The sequence below is a fragment of the Loxodonta africana genome, chromosome X (genome assembly GCF_030014295.1).
Source record: "Loxodonta africana isolate mLoxAfr1 chromosome X, mLoxAfr1.hap2, whole genome shotgun sequence".
In the NCBI taxonomy this organism is placed as follows: domain Eukaryota; kingdom Metazoa; phylum Chordata; class Mammalia; order Proboscidea; family Elephantidae; genus Loxodonta; species Loxodonta africana.
The window spans coordinates 175,094,015-175,112,878 of record NC_087369.1 but is presented as its reverse complement, the minus strand read 5'-3'; the positions used below and the strand labels follow the sequence as shown (position 1 = coordinate 175,112,878).

The 18,864-nt window shown below is 48.5% G+C and overlaps 1 protein-coding gene across 2 annotated transcripts; it reads right to left on the bottom strand.

Annotated features, from left to right (window-relative positions):
* Positions 1-575: 575 nt before the first annotated feature.
* Positions 576-18,798, bottom strand: NSDHL (NAD(P) dependent steroid dehydrogenase-like). 2 transcript variants are annotated; one of them, XM_010600774.3, is made up of 8 exons: positions 18,669-18,798; positions 16,795-16,909; positions 13,063-13,221; positions 6,080-6,226; positions 4,022-4,150; positions 3,625-3,767; positions 2,364-2,466; positions 576-1,398 (listed from the first exon to the last, which is right to left on the bottom strand). In XM_010600774.3, exons 2-8 carry the CDS (start codon positions 16,864-16,866, stop codon positions 1,066-1,068), a joined length of 1,086 nt encoding a protein of 361 aa, XP_010599076.1. In that variant the 5' UTR covers positions 16,867-16,909; positions 18,669-18,798; the 3' UTR covers positions 576-1,065. The 2 variants fall into 2 exon arrangements, with proteins under 2 accessions (XP_010599076.1, XP_023396166.1); XM_023540398.2 differs by lacking the exon at positions 18,669-18,798 and having other exon boundaries at positions 16,795-18,639.
* Between the last annotated feature and the right edge of the window lie 66 nt (positions 18,799-18,864).

Below are 18,864 nucleotides of genomic sequence, written 5' to 3'. Positions count from 1 at the left end.
GCCCATCAGCCTCCCATGTCCCCAGCTCAGTTGGAGGGGACAGTCACACACACAAACCACATGTCCCATACACTCACTTTCTTCCAGTCTCCTCAAGGGCCTCCCCACGCTTAGAAAAAAGGCAGAGGAGGAAACAGCAGGACGGAGATGACATTTCACCAGGCTGCACAAGCAGGTCTCCACCAGAGCGCAGGGCAATTGTCAGAGGTAGCATGCCCCTGGGGTTGGGGCCGCCAGATTCTGGGGGTAGAGCTCCACTGTCTCAGGGGGTTTCAGCCCAAACTCCAAGCAGATAAAGGAGCCCCCCGAGCCCTGCTCTCTTAGGCGCTGGTCTGCATACCACCACAGAAAACAACAGCACTCAGCTGATGAGGAGGAACGTGCATGTGCAGGAATGTTTCATGAGAGCACAGTAGCAGATGGGCACACCCACAAGGACAGAGAGTTTAGAAGGAGTAAGAAGGTGACCTCCCTGGGATGCGGGAAGGCTTACAGTCACCTAAGCTTGGAGTTTTCACGAGGTCGTTTAGAATCTGCGTATATATGAAACATACATTTCAAGTCTCACCCATGTGTTTATACCTTCCACTTTTCTGCTAGGATATTTTTAATATGTGGTTCCTTGAACAGAGTCTAGAGGCTTCCACTCTAGTATTGGTTTGGGTGAAAATAAATCTCGCTGCCATTCTCAGTTAGCAACGACCTGTTTCTTCCTTACAGCATCCTACCCCCTCAATTTTGTACAAGGACACCAGGACTAAAAGGGCAACTTCAAAGGTGATCTTTGTGCCAAGAAACCTGGGAGAGGGAGAGAGAGGAAAAGGGAGGGGAAGGGGCAGAAAGGGAAGAGAAACCAGTAGAACATGAAGCGGCGACTTTGAGGAGTCCAGAAGCAATCACATGAAGGAAGCAACATCTGCTGTTTGTGCCACCGTCACAGTCACAGAAGGGGCCACTGTGCTCTGAGCTACCTAGCAAGAGTCCTGAGCTCAAACGAGCTGTGTGTCAAGACAGAGACTCGAGCTGGTCCCTCAGTCCACAGGGGAGAGTGACGGGCCAGGGGCCTCAGTTGGCCCTCTGCAGATGGCGAAAGCTCTGCACGGTTCTCTCCACAGCCCTGTCCATGGGAACCAGAGGCCGGTAGCCCAGGACTGTTTTGGCTCGCTCACAGCTGTAGTAGTGGTACGTGCCGGCCAGTGCCATCCGCATGGGTGTGAAGGTGGGCTGCAGTGTGAGCACTGGCCGGACCACCATCACCAGCAGGGCCAGCAGCAGGGCCAAGTAGTAGGCCAGCCAGTAGGGGATGTGATACTTGGGGGCCTCGTAGTTGAGGCCCGTCAGGATGCGGGACAGGAAGGTCCAGAAAGGGATAGGCTCGTCATTGGTGATGTGAAAGGCCTGCAGAGAGAAGGAAAAGTGAGAAACACCTCCCAGCGGAAGGAGCGAGTGAACTCGCTAGGGAACTCAAAGCTCAGCCCACAATTAACATTTCAGGGATCCAGTGGCCGCTCCTTGGGTGCCTGCTGGCCCAGCTCTGAAGAGGGGTGTATATTAAGCCCACGCAGAGTGCACAGGCATGTGCATAACTGACTGCCGCGCCTTTCCTGCGGTCTGTCTGCAAATGGCAGACGGTGGCAGAGGTGCCTTTTGGATCTATCCACCTGGCCAGCATGAGGTGCAGAGGGAGAGTGGGGAAAGCCTTAGCTAGGGGTCAGGAGTTTAAGTGACATTCGGACTGCAATCAGGAAGGCCAATGTGTAAACTGAACAACGTTGACAATAACACCCAGCTCGTGTCCCTAAGTTACAAGAGGGCAAACAGCAACGGTCCAGAAGAACAAAATGAAGACTGAGCAGAAAGGGGGTACCAAGGCTCGGAGAGAGTCCCAGGAAGACAGGGCCCTAGGACCGAGAAGAAAGGGCAGGGGGACCCTCCACCCCGCTGGGCCCACCCAGCTGCAGAGTCAGCAGCCATCCCAGCCATGCTCGGCCCACCAGGTACCCAGGCACAGAGCTTCAGATGCAGGCACCCCTCCAGGGGGCAGCAAGGAGCGAGCATGCTGGGCAATGAGTGAGAAACAGAGGCCTCAGGCACCAGTGGCAGAAAGGGTAAGTAGCAAGCACCCCACCAAGGGGACGTTGTCCTATGGAGAACTGTCTCCTGACCTCTGCTCAGCACCAGCACATCGCGCACTGGGTCGTGGCCGCCCTAGCGGTGAGGATAAGTCTCCTGCTGGAGGGGCTCATCCTCGGTGCGATGTGAGTCGGAAGCTCAGCTGCCAGGATGCAGGATCATGGCAGCAATTGGCCAACCAATCCCCTCTCAGTGAGAATGAACCAGAAGGCAGGTGGGGTGGGCCTCACCTTTCCACACACGGCCGAGTCTTGGGAGAGGTGCTCTGCCGCCAGGATGTGGCCATGGACCACGTTCTCCACGAAGGTGAAGTCCACCAAGTTCTTCCCATTTCTGCAGGCACAGAAGAAAAGGTTCAACTCACGACGGGAGCACTTGCTGCACCCTTGTGGCTCCCCTGCGGGCTAGGAAAGCTGCCCCGGCCTTGGCAGAGCCAGATCTTAGGACACTGGGACACTTAGTTAAGGATGTCCTGGGGCCCTTGGGCAGTGAGATGTTTAAGGGCCAGCAATGGATTGACTGGTGGTGTCTGCTCTCCCTTCTAGGATGTGTCAGGCCAAGGCCTTGCTCTGGTCTCACGTTTTCGTACCTTTCTCTTTCTGATCCCTCAACACTGAGACCCCTCATACATGGAGAGGTAAGACAGGGCAGCAGGGAGGCGAGGCACCGGGAGAAGACAGGAAGAAAGGGAGAAGAAATGAAGGGCGGAGAGGTGTACTTGGGAGACAGCCACCACCACCTCCATCTACCACACTGTTCCTGCCTGCGCTTTCCACGAGGAGGCACGGGAATGTACCCACCCGCTTGCCTAGACACGATGAGGGAGGCCTTGACCCCCAACCCTGGGCCAGTCACTTCCCCTCTGACGCTCAGGTTCCTCAATTACCAATGAGGGACACAAATATTTCTCAGCCTACCTGAGGGTTCACTGGGCCCACCAGCGGGCCCCCCCCACCATTCATGTCCCCCTGGAACCTGTGAATATGACCTTGCTTTGAAATAGGGTTTTTGCAGATGTAATTAGGTAAGATGAGGTCATACTGGAGTAGGGTGGGCCCTGATCCAGTGACTGGAGTCCTTCTAAGAAGGCCATGTGGAGACATGGAGACACACACACAGGGGAGACGGGGTAAGAGTGCAGGGATGCGTCTACAAGCCAAGGAACGCCAGGAACCACCAGAGGCCGGAAGAAGCAACAAAAGATCTGCCCCTGGAGCCTTCGTAGAGAACGTGGCCTCGCCGGCATGCTCAGACCTCTGGCCTCCAGAGCCGTGAGAGAATACACCGGTGCTGTTTTAAGCTCCCGGAGTGTGGTCTTGTTACAGAAGCACCAGGAAATGAATCCAGGGGGCAACTGTGGAGGTCACACAAGAAAACAGTAGCAGAACAGCCTGGCTACTGACAGAGCACTCTGGGAACGTGAAAGTGACCCTGTTCTAGCCAAGCAGGCAGGGAGCAGGGTGGCGGGGGGGAGCATGTGGGCCGACTCACCCAATCACAAACTTCATCTTGCCCTTCCTGGCGGCCTCGATAAGGATGGGGACCATCTGAGGGTCCCTGGGGCCGAAAATGCCATGAGGACGGATGGCCACGGTTAAGAAATTCCTCGCCGGATCATTGGCACCCAGGACTGCCTGTAGGAGACCAGGAAAAGGGGAGTGTACAGAGCGAAGCTGTCTGCTCACATTAAGTGATCTGTAAGTGTTAGCTATCCCTGGATTATTTTTTAAATTTAGTTTCATCCACAGTGGTTACTTTACAAGTTAGACACTTAGGCCTCTGAGTCCTAACCTCATACAGTCATCAACCTTTTTTTTTAAGAACGTAAAGCGTGCAGCTGTTCATGGAACTTGCCTGGTACTTACCCCAGCAGGTCTAAGGTACATACCCTCTCCTGTAAGATCTTGGTCTCTGTGTAGTAGTCAATGGGTTTCCTGGCGTAAGGGAGGTCCTCGGTTCCGTTCTTGATGTCGACACCCTCAAAGACAACACTGGCACTGCTGGTTAAAATGAGCTTCTGGTGGAGTAGAAAGAAAGATTAAAAACAAAAGTCAACAACGACAAGTCAGGAATGATCACTATTGGAACAGCCTGATGGCTATGTAGGAAAGAAAATCAAGTGGCCCTCCGTTTGCCAGCTGCAGGGACAAGGCACTGTGCAAATTCTCTGCTGCAATGACTTTGCTTCTCATGTCTTCTTAAATCATTCAAAGATCATCCACTATCTTTTGCAGCTAGGTGGATTCCAGACACATTATGGCATTACATTCTAGAACAGTGGGTCTCACACTTTCTTCTATCCCAACACACCTGAGGGATACAACAGACTTCCATTATTAATGGTATTTCGCTATAGGAGTGATTCTTTGGCGGGGGAGGATAGCCCAGAAACTTCTAGGGAGACGTCTGTTTGAAAAAGACACTGGTGATTCTGATCCCAATCTTGCACGTGAACATGTGTGTGCATATGCGAGCACACACATGCATACAGACATGCACACGCGCACACAAACATGCATGTACACACTCGCAGGTACACATGTGCACCCCCACTTGAGAAATGCTATTCTAAACAAAGATGCTTTCTGACAAGGGTCCCCAGTCTCTAGCTCTCTGGTTAAGGGCGGGTCATCCAACACTGCACACCATTAGCTCTACTCGGATCTTGACCGTGTTTATTCACCACTATGCTGGAAGCTCTAGCCAGAGCAGTAGGATAAGACAAAAAGATAGAATGATTTGAAAAGAAGTAAAATTGTCATCATTCACAGATGACAGAAATATCTATATAGAAAACACAGCCAAACATATGAAAAAACTCAGAGTTTGACAAAGCTGCTAAATTCAAAAGCAATACATCAAAGTTAGAAATGTCATATAAAGGTATTTTTTATATAAAGGTATAGCAACCAAAAATAAGGCACATAGGAATAACTTTAACGAAAGATGTGCAAATCTTTATGAAGTGTAAAACTCTAGCAAAAGGCATTAAAGAGAGAAACAAATGGAGAGACATCCCCCATTTATGGATCAGAAGAGTCGATAATAGAAAGATGTCAGTTCTCTCCAAAATGACCGACAAATTCCATGCAACTACAGGCATAATCCCAATAGGCTTTATCAAGGAACTTGACGAGAGGATTCTAAAATGGTATGAAAAAGCAAAGGGCTAAGTCCCTGGGTGGTGCGAATGGTTAACGTGCTTGGCTGCTCACCCAAACTCTGGGAGGATGACTCCACCTAGACGTGCCTCAGAAGAACCGCCTGGCGATCTAATGCCACTGACAACCCCAGGGGGCACAGTTCTACTCTGACTCCGTGGCAGCTGGTTGGCATTATTGAGTGTTCCTTTGTAAAGGGCTCAGAGCCCATGAGAGCTCTTTGCCAGCTCTTCTTGCTGTTGGTTGTCGGGGCTGGCCCACAGTACCAAGGAGGATGCTGGGAGAGAAACTCCCAGGCTTGTTTTGTCTTTTCTCTCATGCACATAGCATCGGTGGTATAAGCCACTGTGAGGCATCAGTGCTGGGCTGGCAGGTAGCACCCTGTAAAGGTAACTCTGAGAACGGGCATTTACAACCATGGGTGAGATCACCCCCTCACCCCAGGGTCTGACTTCTAACAGGTTTCTATGGGCTAAAAGTAAACACAGTTTGTTTTTCTTTTAATATATAAGCAAGGTGTCTATTTTACAGCTCTTTAACCAAAGACTATTAGGTCTGAAGGTCCTCAGATGGTCTAAGAGTAAAAAGAACGACCAATTTGCATGCAGTTAGAATATTACAACCCGAGCTGGCCCTGGCGAGCGGGCTGTCACGATGTCAACGATGCCTCTGGTTTCTTCCTCTGAACTGATGAGAAGAGAGCAGAGGCGTCCTGGCCTCTGCATCAACCTCGGCAGTGGCACTGTGGCAGGGGCCCTGTGCGCTCTGCCTGGCTTTCTCCTTACCTGAACCCCAGCCTCTTTGCAAGTTTCAATGACATTCTTGGTGCCAATGTAATTCACTCTATAAAGGAGTTCCTTGTTGTCACTGGATGGTGGGGGTGATGCACAGTGAAAAACTGTGCTCACACCTTTCAGAGCTGGGTACAGATCCTGGAGAAGCAAACACAGACAAAAAAACATCACTCCTGCTTCAGACTGGTAAACAGTCTCCTCACGTTCCATTCCCCAACCCATGGCTCCCAGGTCTCCTCCCCTTTTATAAGTACACAATTAACACACAGATACACTTGTGCTATAAAAGAATCAAACCAAGTTACCCCTTGAATTGTCCCTCCCATTGCCAGGTCCCCAATAAAAACTGGTTTGGGGTGGAAGCAGCCTGTGGGATCCAGACAGAGGGCACCAGGGAGGTTAAACTCCTGGGGAAGAGAAGCGTATAGACAAAAATGATGAATCACACGAACATGTCCACACTATCAAACAGCCAATACGCAAAAGTATTCTGTCCCGTGAAAGTACACATGACACAGCAACCTGAAAGGGATTTTAAAACAGGTATGTTTAATTTACCTCCAAAAAGAACTACAGCTCCTACAGAAACAGCTGATGGCAGATCTGGGCCAGAAAATACACAAGATGAGCCAGGAACACCTTGCCGTACCAGACAGGAAGGAAGTTATCCAAGACTACTGGGGTGATGTTAAAAGGACTCACAAGCTAGTTGGACAGGTTTTAGAAGAACTTCCTGACTAAGACAGACTAGGAAGAAAGGCCTGGAGAGCTACTTCTAAAAATCAGCCATGATTTTTGAAAACCTTATGAATAGTAATTTTTGTAGTACTAACATTAAAAAAGTACAAAGAAAAAAGGTGAAAGTAATTTTAATGTTTTATTTAATATGATATATCCAAAATATTATCATTTCACCATATAATCAATATAAAAATTATTAACGAGATCTTTTCATTCTGTTTTGTAGCATTTGAAATCCAGTTTGTATTTTACACTGACAGCAAGTCTCAATTCAGACTAGCCACGTTTCAACTGCTTAGCGACCAATGTATCTTGTAGCTGCCACGTTGGATAGCACAGTCGCAGATCTACCAGTTAGCGGGGAAATGCAGGAGGATCGAGGAACATGTTAAATGACACCATGGATATGTGATCAGCAAAATCCAGATCATGGAAATGCTATAGGACAGTAAACATGGCTTCTTCAACACACTAAATTTTTTTTTAAATGAAGAGGGTCTTACAAATTAAAAGAATCTTAAATCAACCAAATGTAACGTCTTGGCCATGTGTAGACCCTTATTTGGAAAAACAATACAAAAACAGATATGAAACACTCAGGAATATGTGAACACTGGCTGGATATTCAGGAATTATTGCCACTGATTTTTTGGTGAGATCATGGAATTGTGGGTATTTTTTTGTTTTGCTTAAAGAATTCTTATCATTTAGAGATAAATATTAAAATATTTATAGATAGATAAAATGGTATGACGTCCAGAACTGGCTTCAAAATATTCTGGTTGAAAGTACAGATGAAACAAGATTGGCCATGAGTGGATATGGTGCAGAAGAAATCTCCTACAAAATACAGACAGAAAGAGAAAGATCACATGAAAGAGAGGTTAACGGACATAGAGAATATAATGCAAGACTCCACCATATGTCCAGTAAGGCTCGCAGAAAGAAAAGAGAAAATGGGGTAGAGTCAATATTTGGAGAATTTTCTAGAAATGAGGAAAGACATGAGTGAGTTCTCAGATTACAAAGACCTCACTCAGTGTTGAGCAGGATTTAAGAAAATAATAAAATAAAATTCAAACCTAGACATAGTCTTTACAGACCATAAAGATAAAAAAGAAAATCCTTAAAAGGCACAAGAAGAAAACAAAGATGACCTACAAAGGGATGACGATCAGGCAGAGAGTAGACTTTCTGTCAGCAGTAGGATAATTTCAAAGTGTGGAGGGAAAATAATTGAGAACCAACAATTGTATACCCAGCTAAACTAGTATTTACAAGTGCGGGTAAAATGACATTTTCAGGCATAAGAGGACTTAGAAAGTTTACTGCCCATAGATTATTTGCTGGGGAACTGCTAAAAGAAATATTTCAGCAAGAAGAGAAAGGAGCCCAGAAGAAAGAAGTGGGATACATGAAGCCCTGATGAACAAAGCATTCAGTAAAACGTGGTGCGAAATCTAAGTACTGACTGTTAAGTCCTTCCTTACCATGTCCTTCATTAACTTCATATTCACCTTTCCCTCTTTAGCTCAGATTTACTTCATGGTCCATCATTACAATCACTGCCTTGTCCCTCCCTCCCTTTGTCAAATTGGTCTGGAAAAATCCCAGCCCTAGTTAAATGTAGCTCTCCCTTTCTCCACATCTGTTCCCGAGCAGCTGAGTGTAGCAATGGAACAACACAACATGTTGACTAGTCTCCCTTTCAATTCGTCAGCCTTAATCTCGAATAGGCCTTTGGCAATGCCTGGCCACCCTGCTACATTTCCCCTGGTCCACTTGCTCTCCCAACTCACGGACAATTATTTCACACTCTCCTCTGGCCTCAACCCCCTCCCCCCAACCCCCAATGCCTTACTCTCAGCAGTGGAATACGCAATCAGCAGAAGGTTTCTCATCTGTCTCAGTTATCTAGTGCTGCTATAACAGAAATACCACAAATGGATGGCTTTAACAAAGATAAAATTTATTCTCTCACAGTCTAGGAGGCCAGAAGTCCCAATTCACGGCACCAGCTCTAGTGGGGGAAACCCTGGTGGTAGAGCGGTTAAGTGCTTCGGCTGCTAAGCAAAAGGTTGGCAGTTTGACTCCACCAGGTGCTCCTTGGAAACTCTGTGGGGCAGTTCTACTCTGTCCTGTAGGGTTGCTATGAGTCAGAATCGACTCAACAGCAACGGGTTTGGTTTTTGGTTTTTAGCTCTAGGAGAAGGCTGTTACCTCCTTCGGCATCTGTGGACATTCCTTGGAAATCTTCATGTATCTTGGCATAACAGGTTACAATTCAGGATCAGAAATGACTCAGGATACAGTTCTTTGATCAGGACAGCTTCTCAGCTATGCTCACAGGCAGGCCTCTCTTTCTCTCTCTAGGCCGTTGGCCTGGCCTGGCCTGGCCTCTGTCCTGCTCAGGCAAGTGTTACAAAGCTCTTTAGCTCCACTGTGCCCAGAGGTACCCCACTCTGGCAGCAAGCCTCCTGCCTGAAGGTGCTCAGCCCTCTCACTCTGTGGGTTGGCACACCCGCTTTGCAATCTCTTGCCGGTCTCCTTGTTCTGCTGCTGCCAGTTCTTGGCCACAGCTTCTCACTGTCTTGTGCAGTCTCTGGTGTTACAGCTTTCTGTCTCCTGGGTCTAGGAAGTTCAAAGTGCAAGGACCCCAGTCCAAAGGACACACACTGCTCCTGGCTCTTCTTTTTTGGTGGTAATGAGGTCCCTCGATCTCTGGTCACTTGTTTAATCTCTTTTACATCTCAAAAGAGATTGACTCAAGATACAACCTAATCCTATACATTGTGTCCTGTCTCATTAACATAACTGCCTATACTCCTGCCTCGTTAACATCATAGAGTTTAGGATTTACAACATATATGAAAATTACATTAGATCTATAAAATGGAGGATAATTCCGTAATACTGAGAATCACGGACTAGCCAAGCTGACATATTTTGGGGGGATACAATTCAATCCATAACATTGTCCTCCCACAATCTAGTACACCAACCTATCTGCATCTGTACACCTGCCTTTCCTCCAGGAGCAGGTCTGGCTGTCCATGTTCCCATCTCGGGCCAACACCTCCACTAGATCCCCCTAGCTCCCACTCTCCCTCTCTCAACTACTCGAGGATCTCTCCTGGAGTTATTCCAGCCCCATTTGACAGCAACAGTTTTGTGTTCTCTATTTGGTCATTCTCACTAGCATACGAAAGCTCCCTTGGCCACCCATGCCCCTCTGGCCCACCCCATTTCTCTGCTCTTCATTATGAAAAAAATGCTCAAGAGCATCCTAGACCCTCCCTCTACAATGTCCCCATTTCTCTCAAACCTACTCCAATCAGGTGCTTGTTCCCAACACTCCCAGGCAACCACTTCTGTGAAAGTCACTGTTATAGATTCAATTGTGTCCCCTCAAGATATATGTGGAAGTCCTAAGCTCTCTACCTGTAAGTATGATCCTGTCTGGAAATAGAGTTTTTCTTTTGTTACGCTAATGAGGACGTAACAGAGCAGGATGGGTCCCAAATCTAATCCTTTCTGAGCGGTGTCTTATAAAAAGGGAAAACAGACATGGAGAGAAACACACAGGGGGAAGACAGATATCATATGAAGATGCAGCTATAAACCCAGTAATGCCAAGAACTGCCAACAGCTACTGGAAACAAAGAGACAAAGAACCTTCATCTAGAGCCAACAGATATATATATATAGAGAGAGACACAGAAAGAGACAGAGAGAGACACAGAGAGAGAGAGAAGGCGAATGCAGGAGACTGTCAAGGTCTGCTGATACTGTAAATTAGGATTTCTATCCAGCCTCCAGAACTGTGAGACAATAAATTCCTGTTCTTTAAACCCACCCACTTGTGATACTCTTTTTGTTACTGTAGTTCTAGGTAACTAAGACATCTGGCAAGTACAAAGAGGCCAAGAGGACAACGATGATGTTGAAGGCAGTGAGGACTGAGTGGGGTGAAGGGCAGTGGAAAGCAGGCTAGAACGGCTACAGCCTTGGTGTCTAAGGAGCTGAGCTGGAAGGCTAGGAGATGGTAGGCAGAACGGAATGCTGGCAGGTGAGATTAAGGTGAGGACACATTTACTGGTGATGACAAGGTCTAGGTCTAGGATGTTACAATGGGAGTGAAGGTCAGGATCAGTGGCTGAGAGAAGGCCAAGAAGAGGTGAGAGTATTGGTAGGATCACCTATGTGAATACCGAACTAACCAACAAGTAAGACAGTGCTGTGGATTGAATTATGTCCCCCAAAAGCTATGCTGAAGTCCTAACCTCTGCACTGGTGAATGTGACCTTGTTTGGGGAAATTGGGTTCTTCCTTGCAGTTAAGTTAAGGAGTCATACTGGAGTAGGGTGGCTCCTAAGCCCTCTGAGTGGCAACTAACAACAGGGAGAAGAGACGTGGAGATAAGTCACACACAGGGGTAAGACAGATGCCGTGTCAAAACCCATCTGTAAGCAGCAAAGGAGCACCAAGGATTGCTGGCAGCCACCAGAAGCCAGAAGAGAGGCCTGACACTTCCTCTCTCAGAACCTGCAAAAGGAATTGACATGGCCAAGCCCTGAATCTGGACTTCCAGCCTCCAGACTTGTAAGATGAAAAGTTGCTCCTTCAGGCCACTTTGTCGTATGTTATGGAAGCCCTAGGAAACCAAGGCAGACAGAAATGTCGTTGGCCAGGAGCTAAAATCACCAGGAATGAGGTGCGGTCACCTGGGAAGCGGCGTGGATACAATACAAGGAAGGGTACTGGGGGGACAATCTGATGGACTCGTCTTCAAAGGTGGAGGGTGGTTAGAGCAGAGTGAGGGAGAATGGGCAGGGCTGCAAGGGAAGCTGCGTCCTCAAAAGTCATAAAGAACAACTATATGGCAGATGCCACCAAAGCCCAGCAGAAGAGCCTAGTGACAGGTGGAGGGAAGCGTACTCAACATATATAACATACACAACAGACAATGAGCAGCACCCCAAAGAGCAAAACATTACAGGTCACTGAGGAAACTAAGGCGACCCCAAAGACAAGTGGGCGGCCATGTCCTAGGAGGAAACCTGAATGTTAACAAGGGGCGCAGTGCCTGCCGCCCAACCATGGTGGGTATGCAACTTTATACATCAACCAGGACCATTTCACACCCTCCAGAATGTTCAAGGCACGATGTCTGACCACACCCAGTGCCGGCAAGGATGTGGGGCAGGGATGCCAACACACTGCTGGTGTGAATACAAAGCAGACATCCCAGCTCTGTCGAGCAATCTGGCAACATGAGATCAAACTTCAGAGAGCAATACCATTCCAGCAAGGATGGACCTGAAAACTATGCTGAGTGAAAGAAAACCAAACCGAAACCTAACCCAGTGCCATCAAGTCGATTCCGACTCATTAGTGAACGAAGCCAGGCACAGAGGGCAAATGATGTGATTTGATTCATATGAAACGTCCAGAATAGGCAAATCCTTAGAGGCAGAAAGCAGGTTAGGGTGGCCGGAGGCGGGGGAGAGGGGAACAGGGAGTGAGTACTAATGGGTACGGGGTCTCCTTTGGGGGCGATGAAAATGTCCTAAAATGGACTGTGGTGGTGGTTGCACAACTGTGAATATGCAAAAGCCCGCTGAATTGCCCGCTGTAAAAGGATGAGTTTTATGGTGTGTGAATTACATCTCCAACAAAAAATGAATACCCTATGGCCCAGCAATTGCACTTTGGGGTGTATGCCCTAGAGCAGGCCTGTGGACAACTCTTTTGGTAAATAAAGTTTTACTGGCACACAACTCTGCCCATTCATTTACATGCTGAGCAAGGCTGCTTCCTGCTACAATGGCAGAGCTGAATAACCGTGACAGAGACAACAGTTACTCCCTCTGCGTAGTCAACAAACCAAACCAAACCCACTGCCGTCCAGTTGATTCCGACTCATAGTGACCCTGTAGGACAGAGTAGAAGTGCCCCACAGGGTTTCCAAGGCTGTAATCTTTACAGAAGCAGACTGCCAAGTCTTTCTCCTGCGGAGCAGCTGGTAGCTTTGAACCACTGATCTTTCAGTTAGCATTTAGCCACTACGCCACCAGGGCTCCTTAGTGAGAATGTGGGTATTTGTTAAATTCTTTTCTATGATTTTTAAATTTCTCAAAATTAAAAAAAAAGACATTTGGGGAAAGCAACATTTGCCTTTCAAGTCAGGAGAGTGTCATGACTGGCCTTGGGGGACTGTGGGAAGGCCTCACCTGCTGGCTGCAGAGATCGCCTTGGAAGAACTGCGCCTGAGGATTCTCGAAGCCTTGCTGGATATCAAAGACATTGACGCTGTAGCCTCTTGCCAGCAACTGCTCCACTATGTACTGCCCGAGAAACCCTGAGCCTCCGATCACGGTGCATTTCTTGGCCTGTGGGAAGAGGGATGGCAGGGTGGACCAGTGTGACAACAACCAGGAGGCATCAAGAGCCAAAGCAGATGTGGCCTGAGCTACTGAAATGGCGGGTCAGTTGGTTGGTTGGTTCCCTTTAAATGCTTTTTTGAGCCTGAGCTGTGTGCAATTCCGGTGTTCAATCGCCAGTGTCACTGTCCTCTCCTGGGACCAGTACAGAGGGAAGAGAGTCAGCAAATGACGCTGCGTTTGGCTTTGGTTGGATTTGATGCCGCACAGTTAGTGAAAGGAAAGGAGGCACCACAGAGTGAAATTCAACCACCTATGATGTAAACTGGACAATCTATGAAAAAGCGATACTTTCGTGCTCCCGACAGATGATCCCAGGAGCAGATTAGCCAATAAGCAAGGTAAGCGTGGGCTGACTTGTGCTTACTTACTAACCTGTAGTGAACAATTTCACATGGACTTCACCACACCACATCAAAGTGAAATCCGTGTGAAACCGTTCACTACAGACTGGTAAATAAGCCCAAGTCAGCCCACGCTTACCTTGCTTCCTGGGTCAACCGCCCCTGTCAGGGACTGTACATTTGAAAAGAGGCTTTGTTTCTGTAGGAGGGTGTTGTAGAATAAAAAAAGGTAAAATTGCTCATTACAGATTAGTAAGTAAGCACAAGTAAGCCTGTACATACCTTGCTTATTGGATAATCTGCCCCTGAATGACCCCTGGCACTTCTAAGGCAAATAATGAAAATAAAAATGCCACCACTGGTTAGCTTGAGCTAAAAACACCAGAAAGAAGAAAGCAAAGCATAGTGAATGCAGTCTCAGGAGAAAGGCAGCCCCTTCACCTCCCTGAGCACACAGGGGCTGCGTCGGATGGGACTGGCCTCGCATGCTGACCTGAGCCCTGGCTACCCTCTGGGGGGCCCAGGGCCTGGCTCTCCCTCTCTGAACTCCGAGGATGTTAACAAGTCGGAGGAGAGCGATGAACTTCCATTTCAGCCTACGCAACGCACGCAAACCCTCTACTTACTCCTTAAGGAACCCTGGTGGTTCAACGGCTAAGCTCTTGGCTGCTAACTGAAAGGCGGGCAGTTTGAACCCACCAGTGGCTCTGTGTGAGAAAATACCTGGCCATCTGCGCATGTAAAGGCTACAGCCTGGGAAGCCCTGTGGGACAGTTTTACTCTGTCACATAGGGTTGCTATGAGTTGGAACTGACTCCACAGCACATAATGACAACAACTTTTTCCTTAAACGTCTACGCAATTAAGATATGCAGGAGTCTGAAGGGATGCTGAGCCAGACGCCTTCTACAGATGGTCCCTTCTGTATCTGGGGGTCCCACATGGAATGTCCTTTTTGCCGTGTGGCCACCAGTCCCTTCTGGAGATGCACTGTGACTTCAGCATCGTTTGCTCACGTGTAATCTACTGACACAGTTGACCACACTATTCTTCCCCGCAAAACTATCCTTTCAACCCAACCTTTTCTACACTCTGTTCTGATTACTCCTACACACACGCACTCACATCATGCCAAATAATTTGCACCTTAACTGAAACGCCCAAGAATTCCTCAGCACATGCCACAGGAACTGCAAATCTCACTCCACCCCCTTTCCCACAGGCCCCTTTCTCCCCCACCCCTTCCCGACCCATGTCAGGCCAACTGCACTTACTGAGAGGAACTCGGAGCCTCCCTCCCTCAATTCTCTCAGTGTTTGCAAAGTTTGGCTGAGCCCAAAGAGGGACAGGGGTAGACATGTTTTGACAACATCCCCGAGGATTTCTGATTCTGTCTTTATATTAGAGCTAGCATCTCTAGTTGCAGTTGTTTTCAAAAAGCTGACAGTTTCCTTTTTCAGAAAGTAAAGAACCTGGTAATTACGTTCAGTACAATTTCATTTCATGATTTTAAATGCGACTCATCAGTGCTCCACTCTGTAACAGAGTGACATGGAGTCTTCTAGTACAGAGGGATGGTGTGCTAATATTGCTTGGTACAAGGGGCCAACAGCTTCTCCACAGACAGTGTCGTAGAGCTAACAATCGAACCAGCATTTCTCCCAGCGAAGTCCACTGTGTGAGGGGACAAGTGTTCTTTAATCAGAGAAGACTGTATGAGATAGTGCAGGGGAAATGGGGACAGAGGACAAGGAGGAAGAGCTATTAACAATGAAGAATCAAACACCAGCCTAGAAATGGGGAGCGAGACTCCAGGGTGGGTTATTGAAGGAAGTTATAAAATCAATGTCTTAGAGTTTGTTTGTTTTTCTTCTTTTTAATTGTGCTTTAAGTGAAAGTTTACAAATCAAGTCAGTCTCTCATACAAAAACTTATATATACCTTGCTATATACTCCTAGTTGCTCTCCCCCTAATGAGACAGCACACTCCTCCTCTCCACCCTGTATTCCCCGTGTACATTCAGCCAGCCTCTGTCCCCCTGTGCCCTCTCATCTCCCCTCCGGACAGGACAGAGTTTAAGAATAGGAAAGGGAAAGCCATCTAGACACACTCATTCAGTTGTCATCTGATCTTGAGATAAAAGAGAATGGTCTGAGCCACTGGGCGCTCTTGAACCTTTGTTTTGCTTTGCTTTAAGCAGTAGAACCATTTTTGCAGAGAGGTCTTATGGAGAACATACATATGTTAAGACAAAGGTAATCTTTTTTAATTTTGGTAGTTTCACTTTATAACTTTTACTTCCTATAAAGTCAATCGATGAGAAAAAATGAGGTTATTTTGAAGAATACAAACATTTGAAACTGGATGACAATGGCAGTTTGCTATAACCATTGGAACCGCCATCTTTTTTGGATGCTGAGTGTCAGTAAGATCCTAATCTCCACAAATAAGGAGCCTGGAATCGCGAGTTAACCTTCCATCACACAGAGGTCCCAAAGGAGGCTACTCTGAGCTTTACATCCAAAACGGGGGGATCTGGTGGCCCAAGACAATCTCTTGGGAACCTTTAATTTAGTGCCATTTGATAAAAACAGGTTTTAATACAGTGTGATTACATTTGTAAAGTATTAAAAATCATTAAAGGTCAATCAAATCAAATCAAATCTTTGCAGATCTATATGAAGTCCCTCCATGAGGTCTGAAAACCACTGGACTCAATTCTTTAAAGTCCCCTCTAAGACTTGCGAGGCTAGACCTTATAAGGCCTTGCAACTGCTGCTGCTGCCCTCTGGGAACGTTTCTGCCATCACGCCAAGAAGCCCAGGCTAGCCTGCTGAGAGGGCACGTGGAGGCCAACTGGGGCAACAGTTACTGCCAGCCACGCGAGTGAGGCCAGCTTGGAACACACACCCCAGGGGATCCCCAGATGAGGGCAGCTGCATGGGTGAGCCTGGGGGAAGCCAAACATGATTAAAGCAATGGTGGCTGTTTGAAACCACCATGTTCCGACATTGTTGGTGACACAGCAATGACTGACTGATCCACCTTATACAAAAAAACACCACCCATCACCGAGTGACTCGATCAATGCACTAAATACAACTGCTCAGCCACAAGCTAAACATCAACGGCTGGCTGGTACGTATGTGTCACCTGCTCTTGGTTAACACTACTCACTTTGGGGATGTCCTTTGTCACCTGTGTCCGTGCAGTCTGGCCTCTCATTTGCTCACGAGCATCTTGTTCCATTTCAGCTCAAAATACAGTCCTGTTTGCGATCACCTTTTCTGCTCTTAAAGACATATGTAGACAGAGACATTGTATCGTATAAACGGAAACCTCCCTTTGGTGAGAGTGTTTGTGTTTATGCCATCTCCCTTTGACTTTTTGCAAATAGGTGAACCATACTATAGTGGTTCGACGAAGTACTCAGGTAATATTCCCGTGACACAGGCTGGAGCATCACTGGACTTCTTCACAACTCACTGAATGTCAGCCATTGCCAAGCAGAACTTGAAAAAGTCCCAGTGCCTACCCCCCGGAGTTCCCCTCCCAGTGCCGGAGCCAGAGCCAGCACACTTGGACTCTGATGTGGGTAAATTCAGAGCACTAACAACGCAGGCTGCTGGGTCAGGGCAGCCTGGCCTGAGGGTGACCCCAAGCTGGGCCCTAATGGCCCTGTGCCTCTGACTGAGGGAGTGGGTGTCCTGTCCACAGCTGGGGTAGGAGGGACAAGGCAACGGCACACAGCCAGTATGTTCTATGACAAGTTGCATCACAGTGAGTGAAGCAAGATGGGGAGCAGGGTCAGGGGCATGCAGGGGCTTGTGTCGGGGTAGGAAGTCATCTGGGGGAAGCCGGAGAGCCCTAGGTGGTGTCAGTAGGGGTGAGGGCTGCAATCAGATCTGAGCTTTGGCAAGATCACTCAGGCTGCAGTGTGGAAAATGACATTAGCCAGGTCCAGGGCGCAGGGCCTTCCAAGTACAGGGTAACATGCTCTTGTCACCTGAACACCTGCTAGATGTCAGAGAGACATTATTGGTCTCATTCAACAGATGAGCCACTGAAGCTCCAAGAGGCCAAGGTCACATAGCTGGCACACGGCCAAGGCAGGCTGCCTGGGAAGCAGGGTGTGAAGGGACGTGAGACTAGAAGCGGAAGCAGCGGCAAAACTGGGCAGGGGCTCAGATGCCAGGCCAAGGCATCTGGACTCTACTCCTTGGCTGTGGGAGCAGGGTGCCAGATGGGTGAGAGGTGGAAACACGGGGCTCCTCACCAGTCATTCAAATTCAACCATGATTTACTAAGCACCTAAAGTGTGTCCCTCACTGGCCCTGGCACTGGGGTGCCAGCAGTGAATAGAACCAAGACCTCTGCCTCTAGAGCCTACCCTCTAATAGGGTAGCAACAAAAAAACAGAATAAATAAGCAAAACGGTAGAGCTACTGGGAAAAAAAAAGTTGAGGAAAGTGGTGGGGGGCGGGGGCTTGGGCTTGAGGGGCTGCAATACGGCAGCCTCATAGGGTGGCCTTGCTGAGAAGGTGAGAGGTAAGCCCAGACCTGGAGGAGTGAAAGAAATGAGCCAAGCAGGTGTGTTCCTGGCACGTTAGAGGCACAGCAAAAAAGGGGCCCAGTGTCCCAGGGCCAGAGCAAGCCAGACGAGAGGAGGGGGCACACCAGGCCAGGCCTTGTACTGCTGGAGAGGCTGACGATCGAGGCCTGAATCTGGAGATAAGCAACGGCAGAGGCCAAAAGAAAACAAGTGGCATTTCTGGGGTGCAACTGATAGAACTTGGAGGCTGGATATGGGGTTGGCAGGGAAGAATCAAATACGACTGTACTCCTAAGGCCCAAGAGTCCGCATCTCTGGGTCTCCTAGGCTCGGCATGTCCCATCCTCTCTCTGGGCCTCAGTTTCCCGGTGGGGACACAACCGCTCCAACACGCAACGTCACGGTCTGCTCTGGCCCCCCGATGCTCGCTCTCCCTAAGCTAGCCTAAGGCCACAAGGCCCCAGCCCGGACGACCCCCAGCCCCTCGCCGCCACCTTACCGCTCCGTAGGCTCCCCTGACCGGTCTCAGCTAGCCTGCCGCCGGAACTGAGGGCACCCCTGCCGGCCACCACCCCTTTCTCCTCTCGCGTGAGGCCAGAATCTGCTGAGGCTCCTCCATCCATAGGATTGGCTTGGCTCGGCGCCGGCTCCGCCAATCGGCGCTAACGGTATGATCCTGACCAATCATCTCCGGC

Excerpts from the sequence above, each read along its gene's own strand:
- NSDHL (XM_010600774.3), bottom strand. The coding sequence starts at position 16,866 with ATGGAACAAGATGCTCGTGAGCAAATGAGAGGCCAGACTGCACGGACA. Across the intron at positions 4,151-6,079 it reads GCAAAGAGGCTGGGGTTCAG|AAGCTCATTTTAACCAGCAG; the intron begins GTAAGGAGAAAG and ends CTACTCCACCAG. Across the intron at positions 1,399-2,363 it reads ACTCGGCCGTGTGTGGAAAG|GCCTTTCACATCACCAATGA; the intron begins GTGAGGCCCACC and ends TTCTCTCTGCAG.